Source organism: Bos taurus, chromosome 4, assembly GCF_002263795.3.
Source record: "Bos taurus isolate L1 Dominette 01449 registration number 42190680 breed Hereford chromosome 4, ARS-UCD2.0, whole genome shotgun sequence".
In the NCBI taxonomy this organism is placed as follows: domain Eukaryota; kingdom Metazoa; phylum Chordata; class Mammalia; order Artiodactyla; family Bovidae; genus Bos; species Bos taurus.
Genome location: NC_037331.1, coordinates 46713833 through 46735746, shown reverse-complemented (window position 1 = coordinate 46735746; position 21914 = coordinate 46713833). Strand labels below are relative to the sequence as shown.

Sequence of the window (21914 nt, the reverse complement as noted above, 5' to 3'; positions counted from 1 at the left end):
AGCCTATGTTCCTAACTATTATTCTAAACTCTTTTGCAACATCCTCCACATTCTGTGACTGTATTAGAATGGTGATAAGGCACAGACGCCCAGTTCAGCCCTACTTGTCCTCCCTGATTTGATCTCACTTGTCTCTGGCTACATTTACAATTTGTCAAAGTCAGCTTGTTCATTTCTCCCCACCTCCTAAGGGAAAATCCCACATCATTCTTCCCAACGACTAATCTGCTCTGCCCTCAACTGATGGACAAGGTCTCGGCCCATCACCCAAGTCACTGATGAAGATGTTCTAATCTTCTTGGCCAGCAATGGGTGCCTCTGAGTTCCACTAGGTACTGCTTTGGGCCGGCACAAAATCTTACTAACCAATCTTTTTTCACCTCGGCTGCTAGGGTCCCTCATCCTCAACAGCTGTGTGGTCTGACTACATTTTTCCAGCTTACGGAGGGTGTGTTATGTGGGAGGGCCTCCGAAACTGCAGAGGCCAGGAGAGATTACGCCTGGTGCTTCCTCTCTGTCCGCCAGGCCTTGACACTCAGCCACAAAATAATATTAGATTAATCTGGTAGATTTCCTTATATCCTGTGCTCAGTGGTTGACTACCCTGTTTTCTTTTTTGCTTAAGGTATTTCAAATTGGCTTTCTGAAAGTTTTCCCAGTCTTTTTCCAGATTGAAAAAAAATACTATGTATTCATGCACCAGGGTTTATGTAGCTCCTCCTGTGTCTGTTATACCAAGGCAAGACTTTATAGCTCTGTTATGTAGGCTGATTCTTAGTGATTGCCTGACTTTCAGACTTCAAGAATGTCCCACCTATTTCTTCAATTTAAAAAATCTAAATATGACATCATGTCCTGATAGCAACCCCCAAAATGTATCCAAGAGAACCAAATAGAATTCCTTTTCTGCAGACCTTTTGAAATAGGGTCAGTTCCTCTTGACTTGGGATGACTTACCTACTGTCCCTGCTTGGAAGACAAGAGGCTGGGTGAGATGACCCTTTCAAGGATTGGCCAGTAAATCAGAGATCCTCAGAATTCTGCCAGGCCAGAAGCACAGGTTCATGGGTCTTTGTTGAAGGACTTGGTGGGGAGAAATAGACAGCTGAGAGCTCTCATCAGACATGTAACCCACAGCACGAATACCCTATGTCCTCAGGCTCCTGCCTGTCAAATCCATCTTTCCCCTGTGCTGCTAAGTGGAGCAGGGCTGGCAAAGATTTCTGCAGGCCTAAAGATTTTCTAAACCATTCTTACAAGGCTTATCTGTTGATGATGAAAGGATAAATCATGATTACCAAGAAAGCAGAGCTGGCAGGAGAGCAGCTGGCCCTGTGACACGTTGGTGGCCCTTGAAATGGCATGAGAAGATTCTCCACCTCTGCTCTTTTGCAGACATCACTGGGCAGGGAGAGGAATCTACTCAGGGCCAGGAGAACCATTTTTCTTAAAGTCAGAGGACCCTCCTTGGTCCAGAAAGGTAAATTTAGACAGGCCAGGTACCCAGGAAGCAGACACAGGCAGCTGAAGCAGCACTGGTACAGCCAGCAAGGAAGCTAAGGGAGGACTGTTCTCGGCTATGGGATCCCTTCTAGGGAGCTGAGAGAGAGATGCCGAGATAACAAGGAGATAAGTGCTCCCAGTAGTAGTAGACACAGCAGGGGGACCAGCTGCAGCCCTGAGCTCCCTGAAAGAGTTCATCCCAAGCGAACAAAACAGGCATTATGAAAGCAGCAGGGAAAGAGCAGGGACTCACCCTTCCCTTTCAAACATTGCTCCTCAAAGAAAGGACGTAGTGAACTGATAAATGCAACTAATTGTGAGACCTGGGGAAGTGTGTAAGTGCACACCTTAAGACCGAAAGGGAAGGAACTTGAGGGGCTTTGGTTAACCTTAGGGAGAGCCAAGCAAACAGACTAATAAATTGCTTAGTCAGTCACTTGGGTACTGCCAACCCTCCACCCCACCCAACTCCTAGCACGAAGGTGTTGGAGAGCCTATGTTTGACACAGAAAAGGGAAGAGATGCCCAAACAATGACGGCAGGGATCAGAATCTTTTGACTTCTTTCCAGATGAAAAAAAAGTGAACCTGTTATTCAGGGTCTGTTGCCTAGGGCTGGAACACTGTGTTTATTGGCTGGGAGAGGTGATGGCAAAGGAGTGAGGGGAGTGAGAAAACGGGGACAGTGAGAGAAAGGAGAAGATAGTCCTGAGATGACAGTGCCCAGGCAGTGGCCCTCCTCACACATGCAGGGGTCTGTATGTATATGAAACAGGACCTGGGGCTCTCTGTAGAGTCTTATGTTAGCCAGGACTGAGAAAAGATGGAAACTTTGGAGTTGGTTTTCAAAATTGGGAGCCACCATCTTGCAATCATTTCCCTCTTTGTTCATCCATTTGGGATCTGGGGGCTGTTGTCAATAGGACTGAAGAAAGGAGACTGAATGGCTGGACTGATGGATGGCATTTATGCTGGAATGAGACTGGTGAGGTTAACTAGGAAGGATCTATACTTCTCTCTCTCTTTTTGCTCTCTCATTTCCTCTGAGGATGTATTTGACCCTTCCCATCATCACTGAGCTGACTGCCTCCCAGTCTTCTCTTAATTCCCAGCAGAAGTGCCATCTCAGCTCAGGCAAGAAGCAGGTTGCCTTGAAGGGAAAGCTCAGAGCCTTTGGGGAAAGAAGGGGTAATACAGAGAAAAGGATCAGGGATGGTCCTCAGGCTCTCCTCCTCTCTGTCTGTAGCCCTTCTCCATTAGCTAGCGGACAACCTTAGCGTTCCTATCCCATCAACTCAATCTCCCTTCTCTTTCTGCTGCCAAGTGGCAACTTACATGACTTCAGGAGTATTTACTTAGTGGCTCTGTTCCTTACTGACTCATCTGGTCTTTAGAGCTCTTTGAAACATTTTTTATCGGATTTTCTTCACTAACATCTCCCCATTCCAATCCCAGAGGACCGCATATCAGTCTTCCCTTCTTTTTACTGATGGGTGTTAGTTTCACATCCTGTCTCTGGGCACTGGGGTTGAAGTCCAGCTGGAGTTCTGGAAGTGCTGGCAGTAGAGGATGTGAGTGGACCACGCTCACGTAGTGGAGAAAGTCTCAAATTAGGAGATCAGTCACACGCACTTGCCGGCCTGTCATTGTTCCAGTGGCTCGACCTGGCGCACGTGTGCTCGCGTGGCTGCCTTATGGGGCTCACTGGAGCTAGATGGTGACTTCAGGGAAGAAATGCAGACTGTGCTATGAGCATCTGAGGACCGCTTGACTCCTTTTTTCTGTTTATTTCAGTTGGTACAGTTGCTCTGGATCATTCTATCCTGATATCATCTCGTTCTGTTAAGCTCATGAGTACTCACTCTTGTCCCATCATGAGACAAGAGTGGGTCTGAAATGTGAAGGTCTGCGTTTCCTTTCCTGAACTCACTTGGCTTCACAGGGAAGTATATGGGAGGAGGCCACTCATGTGCTAGAGAATCTTCTCACCTGGCTACGAGTCCATGTGTGCATGTCAACACTTCAAGTTTCCCTTTTTTCTAAAGAAGTAGAAGTCAACAAGTTAGAACAAGGGTGACAAATAAATCAACAAGAGCTTTCTAAGCAGAGGCTTATATATTTTTTAAATCAGGATATTGGAGAATACGCTACATGAGTTTTATAATTTGTGGGATTTTTTTTCCCCTAGTTTATGCGTTTAAAATTTTTTAAACTACAGTGAAACACACATAACAAAATTTCCCATCTTAACCATGTTTAATGTATAGTTCAGGAGTGTTAAGTGTTAAGTGTAAAAAGGCTTGCAGAACTGCAACTTAGTACCCACTAAACCACAGCTCCCCTGCAACTACCATTCTACTTTCAGTCTCCATGAACTTGAACTCTAGGTGCCTTGTACAATTGGAATCATGGAGTAGTAATCTTTTTGACTTGCTTATTCCATTTAGCATAGTGTCATCAACCTTCATCCATGTGTCAGAATTTCCTTCCTTTCTAAGGCTGAATAGTATTCCACTTTATGTATCTACCACATTTTGTTTATCCATTCATCCATCAGTGGACATTAAGGTTGCTTCCACCTTTTGGCCATTATGAATAATGCTGCTAAGAACATGGTGTACAAATACCTCTTCACCACCCTGCTGTCTGTAATTTGTACCTTTTAAAATTGAGTGAAGGAACGAGCCTGGAAGAATTTAGTATCCCATGCTGCTAAGTCACTTCAGTCGTGTCCGACTCTGTGCGACCCCAGAGACGGCAGCCCACCAGGCTCCCCCGTCCCTGGGATTCTCCAGGCAAGAACACTGGAGTGGGTTGCCATTTCCTTCTCCAATGCATGAAAGTGAAAAGTGAAAGTGAAGTCACTCAGTTGTGTCCGACTCTGGCGACCCCATGGACTGCAGCCTACCAGGCTCCTTTGCCCATGGGATTTTCCAGGCAAGAGTACTGGAGTGGGGTGCCATTGTAGCACTGCGTATTTTACCATTCAGAAGAAGTCAGGAATGCAGCCCTGATTTCACCAGGCAATCTCTTTTGCAGCTTCTTAGTGTGTTGACTTTTCAAGGGCTTCTTGTGCTGTTCTTCAGCCATAGGATGAGTGCTTTGAGAATTACCATTAACTAGAAAGTGGTGGCAGTGTAGCTTTATCTCAGTGATTGAGACACTGATCAAAGACAGAACTGTCAGTAACTTGGTATCTTACTTAAAATTGCTGTTGCAGTTTCCCCTTACGTGGGGCTTGAGGTCCCACCCCATGCCTAGAAAGCACGTGGTCTTGGGGTGAAGTCTGAGGTTTGGGAGCTGTGTGCTCCACCACTGAGTGCCCTTCTCACTGGCAAAGGCCTATAAATAACATCCGGGATCCTGTTTCAAAGTCAGGAAAGGGGCAAGGGCTAGCAACAACAACAAGGGCTGAGGGGGTTGCTGAAATAATTTCATGAACAAATTGATCAAAGAAATGATCTGTGAATGAATCTTGGAGAAGGGAGAACCAGCCAGCCATGAGGACAGATAAAACTCCTCCCCTGCAAAACCAGCGTGTCTTTCATGCCCTTCATTGTCTGCAGGCATGTCTGAGCCCTAGTTTAGCCCATTTGGCATTCAGAGAGCTAAGTCGGCTGCACTCTCAGCTCAGGGATGACTTGAGGGTGCTGAAATGTTTGCATTCCACCCTCCTGCAAGGAGGAAAGGGAATCTAGTTCAAGAACCAAAGCAAAGCTTACTCATCTCGTCTCATCCTTTCAGACCCGGAGATGGAGTCCTCCACCACCCCCTAGACACAGGGTCTTCCAGCATGAAATGCACAGAAATCAAATGCATATCCATTACAGGAGAAATGGCAGGGAAGCAGGGCTAGAGTGACAGATTCTAAAGAGCAAACATATACCTTTGTGCTCTGTCTTCTTAAAATTCATCCTCTCACCTGCCAGCCTTGAGAATTGCCTATTTACATAACTAGCTGCCTAAAATGGAATATTAGATAATGTTCCATGGCAGCCCATCCCTGGGACATGAGTGATCCAGGAGTCCTCTGACAGCGTGGAGCATGGCCCGCTGGCCTACAGCCCTGCCTCCATGTACTGTGAGCCTGTCAGCACTCCAAGCTGAGTAGATGTCAGGCCCGGTCGCCTGGGTGGGAGACTAGCCGAGCAGCGGGGGAGGGGGCGTGATTCAGCACGCGGCTCCATGGCACACCGTCTTCAGGGACAGACTGTACTGCTTCCTGAGCTTCACAGCAGGCACCCTGTTCTGCCCAAGGTGCTGTCTTGGAGACTGCTGACAAAGGGGACTGAGGAATGGGGGAGCGACAGGATCTATGGGGACAACTGATCCAGGAGGTAATCAGTCAGCACTGATGCCATCCCTGGCACCATGCCAACCTCACATCGCCGTCGGTCTTTTCTGAGGCATGCATCTCCCTCCCATCAAAACTGGAATCCTGCTGCTCGCTTATAGGAGGAGTATAAATAAGTGATAAGGAAGTGCCCTGATAATGATAAGCAGGGATATCTTCTCAGCAGACCAGATGTATCAAAGAAGGCAATTGTGTGTGTGTTTGTTCATTTATTTTTCAGTGTTCCGGTTCCCGTAGTCAGTTTAGAGAAAATTCCTAACCTAGTGAAGGCAGATGGTGCCAATGTCAAAATGAACTCTACGACCACTCCTGCGGTCCCCTCCTGCTCCACCTCATCCTCTGCCGTCTCCACCCCACCTGTCATTAAGCCGGTCTTGATGTCCAAGTCAGTGCCACCTTCCCCAGAGAAGATCTTAAATGGCAAAGGAATTTTGTCTACCACCATAGACAAGAAACACCAAAACGGCACCAAAAACAACAACAAGCCTTACAGGAGACTTTCAGGTACGTGTCTGTATTCTTTGAGTCTGGCTCATGATCAGACTACAGCTGAGTTGCGTCCAGAACTAGGGAGTGATGCGATCTTATAATTGAGCAGGTCTGTTTCATTTTAAGGGGAACATGGAGTTTACCTACAAATAGGAACTCCCATCTCAAAATGCAGGGGAGAACTTATTCTCTTAATCCCGGGCCAGATTGATGATGGCTGGGCTGAGTTAGCTCAGCACTTAGCAGGAGTTATCCTGGTTTTCCCAAGGCGGGGAGCTCTGCACCCCCACAGCACTCTGTGGATTCGGAGGGTTTTGTCCTCGCTCTGACAGGATAAATCGTCCCAAGATTCTGCAAAGTCTCAGGGCTGCAGATTTGGACAGCCCGCTGTGATATCTCCCGGTAGCTCAGGGCAGGCTTGGGGCGGTCACATTGGTGCTGTCAGCCCATCTCCATCCTTTGGTCTCACTGGTTTCCAGGTTCATTCTGTGGTCTGGGGCTACAAATGCCTTTCCCACATAAGCAGATTGGAATTCCCACTTGGGAACACTTAGACTGGCATAGCAGGATGGGTGCTGAGGGGTCTCTCTGCAATCTACTTGGTTGTCAGAGTAGGCACTCAGGAGGTACCCAGAAAGGTGCACATGGCCAGTCCTTAAGTCAGTGGTTGGCCCTTGGGTCCCCCAAGTGGATGGTATTTGCTTTGGGTTTGTTATGAAAGGAAATCTGGCAGTTTTACTTTCTCCAAAAGATCAAGAAAAACTACAAATTTTATAAGTTCTTCACACACCCTGGCCATTTATTAGATGTTAACCAGAAGAAAGAAAAATATAGTTGCCCCTTGAACAACGCAGGGATTAGGGGTGCCAGCCCTCTACGCAGTTGAAAATCCCCATATGATTTCTAGTAGATCTTCTGTGTATGTGGTTCCTCTATATTCACAGGTTCAACCAACCTCCAGTTGTGTAGTACTGCAGTATATATACTACTGAAAAATATCTGTGCACAGTCCAAACCCAAGTTATTCAAGGGTCCACCATACAGAGAAAACTGCCCTGTGAAAGAGAAGCTGTGTCCTCTGGCATGAGCATAATTCCTAAGTGCCCCCAAGAATTGTGGGTCATTTTTATTTTTTACTTTGTATTTATCTGTATTTCAGGTTTTCTCTTATGTCTGTAACTTTTTAAAAGTTTGGGTCTGAAAAGTATCTTGCGCCCAAAGGGTTCAAATGATACACTTATATTACCCTGAAAATCTCTCCATGCCCTTTTCACCCACTGTCCCACAAGAAAGGCAGAGCCTGGCACTGTCTTTGAGGGTGGGGGCCTCTCTGTGTGGACAGAGCCCCTGCACCCAGCTCTCTTCCTGCAGAGAAAGGTCACTGTCACTCTGCAGAGGAGGTGGCATCCCTGAACGAGCTGCTGGATCTGTCTGGGCGCAGTGAGGCTGGGCTCCCTCGTCCTGGCAGAAGCATGACTGTGGCTTCCAGCCGGCACCTTAATCTGAAGTTGTTTGGGGGTTTTTTGTGTGTGTTTGTTGGTTTTGCATTTTTTGGTGGTTTTGTCTCATTGGGTCTTTTGCTTATTTCTCTCTCGCTTTCGCATTTGGCAGCCAGCTCCTGCCCCCAGCCAAACAACCTGTTCAGTTCCAGGCCCACACGAGTGCTGGTGTGGATCTGGGCACGGGGCTGACCCCACCAGGTCCAAGGGAAGGAACTCGCACCAGGCGGCCTGGGGCCTGGCGCCCAGGCCCTCCTCGGTGGGCAGAGAGGGCTCATAAGAAGCAAACGTCTCCAGGCCTAACAGTTTTCTCTTCTTAAAAAATGAAGCTTAAGAAAAGAAGACAAAAGCAAAAGAAAGGGGCAGGATGCATTTTGATAGCCAAGCAGGAAATCTGTCTTGGATATGAGAATGGTTTTATTGCAAACATCATCATCACCACTGTTGCAGCCATCCCACAGCTCCCAAACCTTCTTTTAAAAATAGAATGCATTCATTTTTTATGGTCGGATTTTACTCCAGCAAGTTCAGACAGTTTTTCAGGCAAGGTAACCTCTTTATAGCTTGCAGCCATAGGAGGCCCTGAAGGGGACATGCCACCAAGTTTATTCATGCCCCTCCACCTGCCCATCCACCTCCCCACCCACCTGCACTGCTGCCCATCTCTGTGAATGCCCAGAAGAACCGTGTCATTCCTGCCCTGCAGGACTCAGGTGTTTGCTGGGTGTCTTCCGGAAATGGCACGGGCCATCAAGAGGTAGAACTATAAAGCTTACAGTGTCTTTAAGAGGTTCTCTCACAACCCTCCATTTTCTAGGGGAGGAGAACATTTTTGTAGCCCAGAAGGAAGAAGGATCCAAAATGAGCATAAAAAGAGTAGGTTCCCTAGAAGTCACCTCGACAGGGGCCATCAGGACTCCAGCGGGAAGGCAGGAGCTGGGGAAAGCCTGCTTCCCTCGACCATCCTTTGTGCCGAGGGGACTGCTTGCCCGGCTCATTCCCTTCTGGAGCACCAGGCTCCAGGCTGGGGCAGAGCAACGGTGAGGCCAGCAGGCCTTGACCTCTCTACACTTGCAGGTTCAGCCTCAGAGTAAAGCCCACACCTGCCCCTGTCTACATGTTCCTGAATCAGGGAAATCCAGTCAGCAAGGCTGCATGGAAGGCCTTGTGCTGAGGACTTTCCAAAGCATGAGAGAGGCAGGTCACACTGACATGTCAAGGAATAATTTCCCACTCAAATGGCTCAAACTATTAGGAAAGCAGGGCAGTGTGGGGAGAGTGATGTATTCCCGGAGCTACCCCAGGGGAGAAAGTGGCCCCAGGGCCTTCCGGTGGCCCTGCCCCGTCTGCAGCCAGCTTTGCCCAGAGGTGCCTGGGGAGATGTTTGGAGTGAAATAAAGCCTGAGAACCACGTGGCCCCTTTCCCTCTGCTGCCCACCCGCCCTCTCCCCTTATGCATTCCCATCCCTACCACATCCCCACCAAAGCTGGACGTGGGAACTCTTGGGTTCAGAGAGAAGCGCCATCTTCCCCCAGCGGTTCTGGAAGCATTTTAGCAGCCGGTTGGAGGGAAAAAAACAAAACAGATTGCCTGACAATGTCTCACTTGTTGGTGCAAATGTGCATTTTTTTTTTTTAAATGTAGTCTTAATGCCAAATCCTATTTAGTCTCCTTTTTTCTTATATTTTTTGTTTGTTTCTTAAACCAGAGAGAGAATTTGACCCAAATAAACACTGTGGAGTATTGGATCCCGAGACAAAGAAACCTTGCACAAGATCCCTCACCTGCAAGGTATTTCTCTTTCCATAAAAAATACTTCCTGCTCTCGCTGGGGCCTTTGTCGAAATGTTTGCATGCCACTCTCTGCACACGGCAGGGTGTGGAGCCTCGACACGACCCCCAGCTGCTCTTTGTAAGGGAAATGCTTTCTTCTCTTCCATGGTAGCAGAGTGCCTGCCTCAAGCTGGCTGGCTTTTTAAGAAGGAAAAAAAAAAAAAAAAAATAGGCTTCCCCTGTTACTTGTGAGGCCAGACAGTAAATTGTATTTATAGGCACTCACAGGCGGTTCTAAACCCTGCTACGTTTTAATGTATGCAGGAGCAGCACGGCAGCGGCGGCGGCGGCGGCGGCAGCGCCCTGAAAGGCAGCCCCAGAGGGGAGGACGAGCCGCCGCGCCCCTGATCCGGCCGCACCGGGGTGGCCGGGGGACAGCTGACCTGAAGCGGCCGCCCGTGGGTAGCCCCCAGCCCCGTATTTCATACTGAACTGCTAGTGCCTCTTGGGATGGAGGCCGTGGCCCTCTCTGCTTGGTGTCTCTGTGTGTCTGGGCCAAAGCGAGCCTCCCACCTGCACCTGGATTAACTCCAGCGCGCCCTCACCGGTGCCTGTCGTCAGGGAGGTCCTCAGGGGTTCAGCGCTGAAGCTCGTCATCTTTGGCCATTTTTCGGAGGAAGCTTTGGCTCCTTAACGCCAGGAGCGTAGGGCACGGTTGCGTTTTGTGTGGTCTCTGCCTCTTCCCAGCCGCAGAACAGGAGCTGTTGCCTTGAAGTTGACTTTTCAAGCACCTCTAAATTCCCATGAATTGCAGTTTCTGAAATGGAGGGCCTGGGGAAGCAGGTTTATGTGCTGATCAAAGAGGCTGTGCTTTCCATCTCTCTTCTCCTTAGACTCACTCACTAAGCCATCGGAGGGCAGTCCCAGGCCGGAAGAAGCAATTTGACCTCCTCCTGGCAGAACACAAAGCCAAGTCCCGGGAAAAAGAAGTTAAAGATAAAGAGCATCTCCTGACTTCGGCAAGGGAAGTACTTCCCAATCCCCCCGGGCCGGCGCAGGACTCACTGCCGGGACCTTCAGGGAGCTCGGGCCCAGAACCTAAAGTCGCATCCCCTGCAAAATCCAGGCCACCCAACTCTGTGCTTCCTCGGTAAGTCCCCCCTCGGCGATGGAAGCCTTGAGTCCATGGTCAGTGACTGCCTGCCTGATTCGAGTGTGGTCTGATCACCTGTGAAATGGGAGTCATCGTGGTCCTACCTAGTGAGGCAGTTGTGAACTTGAAATGAGAGAATGGGTGTGAGGGGCTCAGTCCAGCGTCTGCCACGTAGTGTCCGGTGGATTTTATTGCTGTCACCATTGTCATGCTCACTGTAGTCATCGTTGCCATCACTGTCATACCTCATAACAGACCCAAATCCGACAGCATGTGTTTTCACAGAGCAAGAGTCAGCTGTAAATAAATACCTGAAAGTGACGTTCAGCCATCAGGCAACTTCCAGGTTGGGGGTTGTTTGGTTTGGCTTTTTTTTTTTTTTAGTTTATTTATCTATTGGCCACACTGTGCTGCAGGTGGGGTCTTAGTTCCCTGACCAGGGATTGAACCTGTGCCCCCTGCATTAGAAGCACAGAGTTTTAACCACTGGACTACCAGGGAAATCCCTGGGTTTTTAGATTAGAGGGAAACCTTGTGGAGGGGAGGGGAGTCAGCACAGCAGCAGAGCCCATTTGTTACAATATTTTGTGAATTTTCCCCACAACTCTCCAGTGGTCAGGGTAGAGGGAAATTTGGTATGATGGAGATGTCTGTCCTTAAATTTCCCTTCACACCAAGAAAGCTCAGCCACTTCTTTGAGATTTTATTTGGTTGTCCTGGGAGGAAATGAAAGAATAGAAAACAGTGGGTACAACATTGTAAGTCAACTATACTTCAGTTTTTAAAAAAAAAGAAAAGAAAAGAAAAACCCACTTGGATTTAGAGTGATTTAAGATCCACATGTGTGTGCTTTGACAGGCAGTGGAGTACCGTATTGAGCCACAGACAATTTCCAGGTGATAAGACTGGGAACCCTCTTTGAGAAATATTTGAGCGCTTGCTCCATAAGCAAGGTACTGTGTTAGGTACTCTCAGGCAGCGGCACAGAGATTAGTGAAACTAGATCTTGCTTTTTAAGAATTTAGAGTTCAGAAGATAAGACGCAAATATCCACAACATCATAAAAGGGAAGCATTAATAATACAATGTAAGTGTAGATACTGATAGCCTCTGATGATTTTTAATGCACACACTGTGAGTCTCAAAGAGTAGTTGTCCAGTCAGCAAGCAGGCATGAAGAGAATAGAGTTATAGAAGAAGAGGATAGAATTTATTTTTAAAGTAAAAGCAAATATTTGATGACAATTGTTACTGACCTACCAGGATGTCTTGTGCCTTCCACTTTGGCGCAAACCTGACCAGTGTGACAGCCAGAGGCCTCCTCTGGAATCACCAACCTTAGCCTCAGACATCTGGGGAGATGCAGTCAGACAGAGTCAGCACCCACACATCCCCATCGTCATAACCACTGTCGAGCCATTGTCATCATCCATTTACTTGCCACTTTCCTTCCCACCCCTCATTTTGCAAGATCCTTTTATGATGGCTTCTCACTGTAATGCCAGATGTTGGTGAAGGAGATTGCCTCTGCTTTAGAGTCCAGGAGACAGTTCTGCTCCACACTTCTGGACAGGGCTTCAGTTCTGTACACACTAGCTTTCACACTTCTTGGTGGCAATGGAACTATTTTATCCCCCTAAAATACACCTGATATAAAAGCAAACCTGCCTCCACCTGAAGCCGTCTCAGCCCTGCTTTCATCCCACGTGTACCCAGAACCCACTGCCCATCCAAGGGATCACCTCGGATTCACTGAGAACTTCAGGGAACCCCACTTTGTATTTATTTTATTACTTATTCCTGGCTGTGCTGGGTCTTCAGTGCTGCGCGGGCTTTTCTCTAGCTGTAGCGGACGAAGGCTACTCTCTAGTTGCGGCGTGTGAGGTTCTCATCGTGGTGGCTTCCTTTATTGTGGAGCACGGGCTGCAGGCTCTGCGGGCTTCAGTAATTGCAATTCCCAGGCTCTATGGCACAGGCTAATAGTTGCGGAACACAGACTTAGTGCTCCATGGCATGTGGGATCTTCCTGGACCAGGGATCAAACCCATGTCTCCTGCACTGGCAGGTGGATTCTTTACCACTGAGCCACCAGGGAAGCCCCTGAAAATTCTCTTTTATTATACATTGCTCCATTGATTTTGACTAATGCAGGCACTTCACACCCAAGCAGTGGTACCTGGCTGAGCAGTGAAACCAGGGACAGCCGTTAAAAAATGAAAACAGGCGACCTTAAGAGCTGCTTCTTTCTGTCCCTTTTTTGTAATTTCAGGGGAATATTTGTCAATAGAGAAATGCCAGGTGCTTATTTTCTTTTAGAGAAACAGAAGAAAGAGAGAGGGTGAGGTTAATCAGCAAAAAGAATGTCTCTGAAAGGGACAGGGAGGCCAAGGAGCACGTTACAAATGTTGGTAAGAGAATAGTTTTTGAGGATGCTTTTCAAGGCACCAGAAGACTCAGGGGTGAACTAGTGGAAAATAACGTTCTCTTTCGATTGTTTTAGGTTCAAACAAGACCCCATGCTATCAGAGATCGAAAAGGCATGATCAGAAATTAATGTACTCACATAAGACTTAAAACCATTATTTCCCTCATACTGATGATATAATAGATATTTCAATTGGATTCATTATCTATAATTGACCCAAAGAATGACTCGTGAGTGGAATTATGGTAATCCCTTCCCAATTGTGAATTTCTCTTGTAGGAAATGCTAACTATGTAACATTTACTTCTTAAATATCATTTTGGTAACCTTGAAAATATTCCAGTTCTCATATTTTTGAATTGCAACCCATTCTTGTAAGGGGTTTCTAAAAGAGGAACTTGAGCCTAGGATTAGAAAAGTAAAAGTCAACTAGCAAGGGTTGGAATAGGATTGGAAGTGCAAGGATCAACTCCTTGTCTGCTAACTAAATGAACGTGGTCATGTCTCTCAGCCTCTCTGGCCTCAAACTGCTCATCTGCCAAATGGAGCTAAGGAAAATTAAGTGAGAGTATCAAGCTCATAATAAGCACTCAGTTGACGGTAGCTGGTAGGAAGGGCCATGGTAGTCAGTGGGAAAGCAGTGGGAGCCAGTGAAGGCCTAGGTGTGACCTGGTTTCCATTCACCCATCCTCCTGGCCTCTGTCCTTCAACCTGGGGGCCCTTGGATAACATACCTATATGCTCTGCTTTCTTGCCCCCAACTCGAAGGGAACACCTTGCTTTCCCCACAGGGCCCAAGGGCTATGGATAACCAGGCCAACCAAAGCCATCAGGACTCTTTGGAAAGGCAGTGGGAGGTGCAGAGGGTCGAGCTGGGCTCTAACAAGCCAGGCTCTGGCCCCCAGGAGGGGAGGAAAGGTCAGCTGTGGAGGTCAGTGCTGACAAGGTCTGGGCACCTTCCCCTCTGTCTCATAGATGAACACACATCTCACCCTAAAGTATAAAATGGCAAACACCAATGAATCTCAGACTGACGAAGGCAGCGGGGAAAGAGGCAGAAGGTCCTAAAAACCTGAGAAGGGGCAGAGGTGAGTCTGCAGTGAAAGCTACTTTAGTTCGTGACTCATTGATAGTATAATCACCAAAGTAGAAACCATTTCTCTCCTCGACTTAGGTTTATCCCTGGGCTTTTCCTACCCATTTCTCAGGAGTTCGGGCTTTAAAGTCAAGCAGACAGACCAGTCTCATTTCCACTTTTTATTAGCTTGGCAACCAGTGTCCTCATCTGAGAAATGTAGGTCACAGTTACACACGCCTAAGGCAGTGGGTAGCTCTGATGAGAAAATATATGTGACATGCCTACACATATGTGTGTGTGTGTGCTCAGTTGTGTCCCACTCGTTGTGACCCCATGGACTGTAGCCCACCAGGCTCCTCTGTCCGTGGAATTTTCCAGGCAAGAATACTGGATGAATTGTCATTTCCTGCTCCAGGGGATCTTCTTGACCCAGGTATCGAACCTGCATCTCTTGTGTCTCCTACATTGTCAGGCTGATTCTTTACCACTAGGGACTCAGTTAAGGTCAGTTTCCTTTGTGCTCTTCCCCAAAGCACTCGATTGATGCTCGCGCTTCCTCAGAGTGGTGGGGGTAGGGACTTTAAGCTTCCCTGAGGGGAATTGGACAGGGACCATCATCATTTGCACTGTCTTTAGACCAGACTGGTAAATGGAGAGGGAAGGTGTGATGTAGTGCTGAGGAAGAAGGGTTGGACAGCAGTTTAACACACTTGCGAGACTTTTCCCACACTTTCTCATGGCCAGTAACCCTGTTCCCGGTCACCCTCACCAACCCTTGGCTTTTCAGAGACACAGGCTGCTTCCAGCACATCCCATCCCTCCAAGTCCCACCCTGGAGGGCAGCAGTCGGAGCTGGAAGGAGGTCTTGAAAGCATCCACCACTCCATCATTGCTGGAGGGTGCCCGCACCCTGCGTGACTCAGGCCTGAAAAGGAAAAGGTTCAGAGCCCCTTCTTCATACACGTGTACACATACGCCTGGCATCCTTCCTTCATGTCTCTCTTTGCTCTCAGAGCTGCTTCTGCTCTGGAACTTGCAGTTTTCATGCTCCATGAATCCCCATGATTCTCCTTCCTTCGCCTCCTCTCTTTTGTCTGGCAACTGGAATTTAGTATTTATTTTTTTTTCCTTTTTGGCCATGCTGCGTGGCATGTGGAATCTTAGTTCCCTGACCAAGGATCAAACCCATGCTTCCTGCAGTCCAAGCATGGAGGTTTAACCCCTGGACCATCAGGGAAGTCCCAGAACTTACTATTGAGTGTTTCAACCATTAAAAATGGGTTTTTTTCTTTTTAGAAATGTATATTTTTTTTTAATTGTTAACTCTTTAATTTTATTTATTTTATTTTTGGCTGCGCTGGGTCTTTGTTGCGTCCAGACGCTTTCTGTAGTCACAGCAAGCCAGGGCTTCTCTTGTTGCTGAGCATGGGCTCTAGGCATGACAGCTTCAGTAGTTGCGGCATGTAGGTTCAGCAGTTGTGACTTGAGGGGCTTAGTTGCCCCTCGGCATGTGGGATCTTCCCTGACCAGGGATCAAACCTGTGTCCCCTGCATTGGTAGGCGGATTCTTAACAACTAGACTACCACAAGAGCCCCCAGATTTTTTTTTTCTTAATGAAACTTAATTTTTTGGTGTTGGAGAAGACTCTTGAGAGTCCCTTGGAGTACACAAAGATCAAACTAGTCCATCCTAAAGGAAATCAGTCCTGAATATTCATTGGAAGGACTGATGCTAAAGCTGAAACTCCAATACTTTGGCCACCTGATGCGAAGAGCTGACTCATTGGAAAGACCCTGCTGGGAAAGATTGAAGCCAGGAGAAGAAGGGGACAACAGAGGATGAGATGGTTTGATGGCATCACCGACTTGATGGCCATGAGTTTGAGCAAGCTCTGAGAGCTGATGATGGACAGGGAACCCGCCATGCTACAGTTCATGGAGTCGAAAAGAGCCAGACATGGCTGAGTAACTGAACTGAACTGAATATAGACATGTTGTTTAAAAACCAAATAGTCCTAACAGAGAGTGAAAAACAGTAATTCCTGCCATCCTGGAGCTCACTTTACCCTCTCTATGTTAGAGCACCTTTTTCCTGGGGCCCCTTGCTGCCTCCTCTCTTTGTTTGCTCCTTTATTTGATGAAGTGTTTTCTCCATTAGCTTCCTGTGAAAAGGGACATGGGAAGTCAGTTTTTAGAATCCTTATATACCTGAAAATGTTTTTATTCTACTCTCACACTTAATTGATCATCTCCCTGAATATATAAGTGGGTTGAAAACTATTTCCCTACAGAATTTTGAGAGCAGTCTTTGATTGACTTTTGGCATCAAAGATTTTTATTGAGAAGTTCTGTATCATTCTGATTCCATTTTTGATTTCTGAAGCATGGGGCTCTGAAAGTTCCCGGGGATCCCCCTTGATATAGGTCTTTTTTCATTCATTGTACTGGGTACTCAGTAGATCCTTTAAATCTGGAAACACCTGTTTCTGGGATATCTTCTATTACATCCTAAATAATTTTATCCCTACTGTTAGCTTTATTCTCTTTAACCTTCTGTTACTGAGGTGTTGGAGCTTTTGCTCTGATCTTTTCGTTCTCTTACCCTTTTCTCCTGTTGTCTCCCAATCTCTTGTCCCACTGTCTAAAAGACTTTTTTTCACTGCCTAAAAGACTTTTTTTTACTTTATCTTTAAAACTGTATATTAAATAATTTATGATTTACTTGTTAAATTTTAGGATCTGGTTGTGATTTTTACTTTTTCTTTCTTTTTTTGATGGCACCATGTGACATGCAGGACCCTAGTTCCCTGACTAGGGGAACATTGCCCTCTGCAGTGGAAGCGTGGATTCTTAACTGTGGATCAAGTTCTTAAGTGTGGATTCCATTGGACTGCCAAGGAAGTCACCAGGATCCAATTCTTTTTATCTGATTGCTTCTTATAATATCCTACAAGATACCATCTTTTGCAGAAGTGATACCATTCTAATATCTGAAGATAGGCTTCTTAGTTTTCTTTCTTTTCCTCCCTTATCTTCATTTCCCCCAGGTTTGTTTCATGTATGTGTTTACGTGCTTGATGTTTGGTTGGTCAGCCTAACGTTGGAGAGTGTTTCAGGAATGTTTGGTGATTTCTAACCATTCATTTTAAAAGAAAGACTCTAATAAGCTGATTGGAGGTCTGTGTGTGGGACTGTCAATCATAAGGTCATCACATCACCAGTCAGCCTTTTGTTGATATTTATGCGAAGTATGGAAGCGTTTTCTTTGCGGCCATTAAGTTTCCCAAGGGAAGAATCCTGCCTACTGATGTGCTGGGCAGTAGGCATTCCGGGAGTGCCAGTTAAGTCTCTGACCAGGGACAGCCCCTAGTCCCCCTTTTTCTAGCCCTGTGCTCCCTCCTAGTCTCTGCTGGTGGCCCCCTGTCTGGAATCTCAGTTCATTTTCTCTGTTGATTGGAGGGGGAGCGGGCAGGTAGGGGAACGGGCAGCTGGAGCAGTGCTAAGTCATCTGGCTATGTGAGGTAGCAATGATGACCTGTGGGTCCCACAACCAAATATCAAGCTTTTCAGCTCTCCTGCTGTGTTCAGTCCTCACCTCATCTGTGACTTTTGCAGCTCTAGCTGCTCACGGTGCCCTGCTTATCAGGGTTCTGTGATAGATCAGCTCCTTTCCCATCCGTTAACATTCTCCAGCTACAGTCTGTGTCCTAAAAACAGGTTAAAATCTCTTTTTCACACTTGTTGGGACACTTCAAGTGCAAGTAAGAAAAAACCTTGCTTACTAACCACTTCAGTAATTAGGAAATTTCTTACTGCTGGTGACGGGAAGTCCAGAGGTGAAAGGGCACCAGTCCCCAGAGATCAGGGTTTGGCTGTCCTTCTCTGCCCTTTTATTCCACCCTCTTCAATCTTTTGGCTCCATCTTCAAAGTCTGTAGCAAGATGGCTGCAGCACATCCAGAAGAAACAAGGTCCAGATGAAGATGGAAACCAGCTTTTCTTTGCAAAGAAAAATCTTTTTTAGTGGCATTGAGGACCTTGTGGTGCAGCCATCACTACCATGCATCTCCAGAACTTTTTCATCATTCAGTCCTGAAACTCTGTACCATTAAACACTTAAGTCCCCATTCCCAGCACCTGGTATAACCACCGTTCTACTTTCTGCCTTGAACTTCACTGTTCTAGATACCTTGTTTAAGTGGAATCATACAGTAGTTGTCTTTTGTGACTGGCTTATTTCACTTAGTGTAATGTCTTCAAGGTTCATCCATGCTGTAGCATATACCAGAATTTCCTTCCCTTTTGAGACTTAACTAATATTCCATTGTGTGGATATACCATGTTTTATTTATCCATTCATCTATCAATTTTTTTTCCACCTTTGTGGCTTTGTTTTTATGTGACTGTGCTTTGGGGATCTGGTTGGAACTCAGGTATTTGACACCTAGAAAGATTTCAAAACAACACAGTGTCCAAGGTGAAAATGAGGGAGAGAAGAGAGGTATGTGAGTAAAAGCCCCTTCATGTTACTTGAAGGGGTAGCTTTCAAAACAGAATGCAGAAAACCTTTCTTTGTTTTTTTTGAAGATCCTGAGGATTTCCCTGGCAGTCCAGTGGTTAACACTTGCCTTCCAATGCAGGAACTCTGGGTTCATTCCCTGGTCATGCAGGAGCTAAGATTCCCACCCACCTGCCTCACAGCCAAAAAACCAAAACGTAAAACAGAAGCAATATTGTAACAAATTCAATAAAGTCTTTAACAATGGTCCACATTAAAAAAAAAAATCCTGATTTTTTTTTTTTCTTCTCTAAAACTTCTTTTTCTCCCTGATCAATCAAAACAACTAACAACTAGCTATGACCATTCTTCTGACTCTTCTCCTAATGCGGAGGTGTGTTTTCTTTTGTTCACTGCTTAGAAAGCCTTGATACTGCCTCTTACTGTGACACTGCTTTTCTATAAGCTTAGCCATGACTGGGGTGAGATCTGTTGGATTGTTTATACACATGGAATTAATTCACTCCTTCATTGAGAAACATATTTCTTCAACACCTACTGTTGAGTCAGCCATGCCAATCTGTGGGTCTAGTGGCTTGTCAAAAATTAAATGGAAACATTCACCCTCAGAAGATACAATTAAACTCCATATGACTTGATATTAAAAAACAGGCTTGGCTTCCAGTGAGGAAATTGTGGTCCTATCTGGGACAAAACATTTTTTCATGTAGGTATGGTAACAATGTCATAAAGTCGTAGTTCAGTAGCTCTGTTTGTAAGGCTGTCTTTCATCATCACTGACATTTTGTTGACTGATTTGAGCTTGTTTATCCGGTTGATCTTCCCATCGCGGTCTGCTTTCAGAGAGAAGCAACTGCAGGGCAAGTGTAAATTCCTTACATGCAAATGAATGAATAGTTGTCGCTGAATTCATAGATGACTAGTTTTAAGTTGAATTAATTCTCTGCCACACGAGTTTGTTTTTTGTATTTTCTGTTCCGCTTACCCTGTTGGAGTTTTCCCTGGTGCCGGCATTCAGGCAGGGCAGTCTCAGCTCCACCCGATCGCGTAGAGAGCTGGCTGCTGCCTCCCCTCTCAGCCTGAAATTTCTCCTTGTGCAGGTCTGTCATCGACCTGCCTTCCTTAATGTATCGGGAAGGCTAATCGCTCTGATTCTGAGCTCCGTGAAACTGGGTGGGTCTCTTTCCCTCAGAAAAGTTTATTCTGTTTGCTTTCTCTTGCCCTTAGACCATCATCTGCAAATAGCATAAGCAGCAGCACGTCTTCAAATCACAGTGGCTACACTCCGGAACCCCCTCTGCCCCCTGTTGGAGGTGACCTTGCCAGCCGACTGTCAAGTGATGAAGGGGAGATGGATGGAACCGATGAATCCGAGAAGTTATTAGACTGTCATTTCTCCACCCACCACCCCAGACCTCTTGCGGTAGGCCTCCTTCTGTTTCCATCCGGGCATTTCTTTCTCCCTGTGCTATGTGGTGTTCAGGGGGCTATGTCCTCCGATAGCACCCTTCCTAAGCAGAGGCCTCCAGGACAGTGTTTTTTTGAAAGGGCTTTCCCTGAGGTTGAGTGATTGCCTTAGAAATCCCCTTGAATATCACAGAAGGAAAGGTAAGGGCACCCAGCTGATCATAATCCTTTAAACACTTGAGTATTTACGGTGCACCTTGAAGTGATAATGCTTGAGAAACGGTGTTCATAGAAGAGCACTGGGGAGCTGACCTTCCTGCCTTGCCCATCTGAAAGGCAGCCTCTGATTTCAAGAATCAGTCTGGCTCACCTGCTTTGGGAACCGTCTGTCTGAGCAATGTGCCAGGTGCCAGCCCTGGCTGGTTTTCTTCCCTGTTGGTTCTGAGTTATATTGTTCTTAGTAGGTGTGACCATATGGCACAAAACTCGTGTGTGTGTGTGTGTGTGTGTGTGTGTAGGAAAGAAGGAAGCATTTCATGTCAGCATGATAGCAGGTTAATGAAAAGGTCAGTTTCTCCCCAGTTCCTTGGAAGAGTCCGCTTTAACAATTCCGAAGATCGTTGAAATCCAGGTGGGAGGTATAAGGAAGCATCAGCTGGAAGCTTGTTTGTGTTGGCCCTCTGAGCACTTAAAAAAGGAATGCCTGGTGCTACCATCAACAGACCTCATTTCAGGGAGGCCAGAAACATGGGACCCTATAGCTGCTTTGCTCTGGTCCCAGCATGAAGCCTTCAAGGTTAGCGCTGACTGTCCCGGGATCTCATGGACTGTGTAGGTGAAATCAACCCTGCATCAAGAGAGGGACTCCCTCCCCACTTCTACCGGTGTGCTTCACTAACAGCTTGAGACTTAACCTCTTGGCTAGTATAGAAACAGGGACAGTTAAGAATGCCTCTGTCAGTAATAGAAAACTCAACTCATACTGATTATGCACATCAACCATTTACTTGTCTCATATAGCAAGAATTCTAGAGATGCGTGGTTCCAGGCTTGTTTCTGCATCTCTTCAATGTCATATTGCTGAGGGAGAATTCCCCAACCCTTTTTGCCTTTCATGCATGGTTTGGATATGTTGGCTCCAGCTCCAATGTCACATCTTCACCAAGTCGCATTCTACAAAGTGGGGAAAGGGACCAACAGGAAGGGAGTCTTCCTCTAAGATGCTTTTATGTCATTTCTTAGGGAAGAAGATGTTCCTATGAGCCCTCCCAGCAGACCTTCCCTTCCACCCACCAGAAGTAGGTCACATGCCCACCCCTATACCGATCAGTGGCAGAGGATAGGCTTGTAGGAACACAGGATGGGGCTTCCTATTTGGTTCAGTGGTAAAGAAAATGCTTGCCAATGCAGGGAATGCGGGTTTGATCCCTGGGTCAGGAACATCCCCTGGAGAAGGAAATGCTAACCCATTCCAGTGTTTTTACCTGGAGAATCCCATGGACAGAGGAGCCTGGCAGGCTACAGTCCATGGGGTCGCAAAGAGTCGGACATGACTTAGCAACTAAAACAGCACACAGGATGATCCCAGCCATGATTCATCCCAGGGTTCTGGGAAGAAACCCACCTTTCCTGCTCACTGCTCCATGCCAGATATCGGAACAAAAACATGGTTCTCTTAGCCAGGAAAAAACAGGGAGAGCTAGGGGTGAGATGGC

The 21914-nt window shown here is 46.7% G+C and overlaps 1 protein-coding gene and 1 non-coding gene across 19 annotated transcripts in view; one reads left to right on the top strand and one right to left on the bottom strand.

Moving 5' to 3' along the window:
• The window catches only part of ATXN7L1 (ataxin 7 like 1), a 264853-nt gene that overhangs the window by 219429 nt on the left and 23510 nt on the right, over positions 1-21914 (top strand). For all 18 annotated transcript variants that reach the window (XM_059885641.1, NM_001166367.1, XM_015468917.3 and 15 more), the window contains 4 exon segments: positions 6077-6360; positions 9554-9636; positions 10512-10768; positions 20020-20215. In XM_059885641.1, the coding sequence (XP_059741624.1) occupies positions 6077-6360; positions 9554-9636; positions 10512-10768; positions 20020-20215 (820 nt within the window).
• Positions 11200-11272, bottom strand: TRNAR-UCU (transfer RNA arginine (anticodon UCU)). Its single transcript has one exon. It is a non-coding gene; the product is annotated as a tRNA-Arg (tRNA).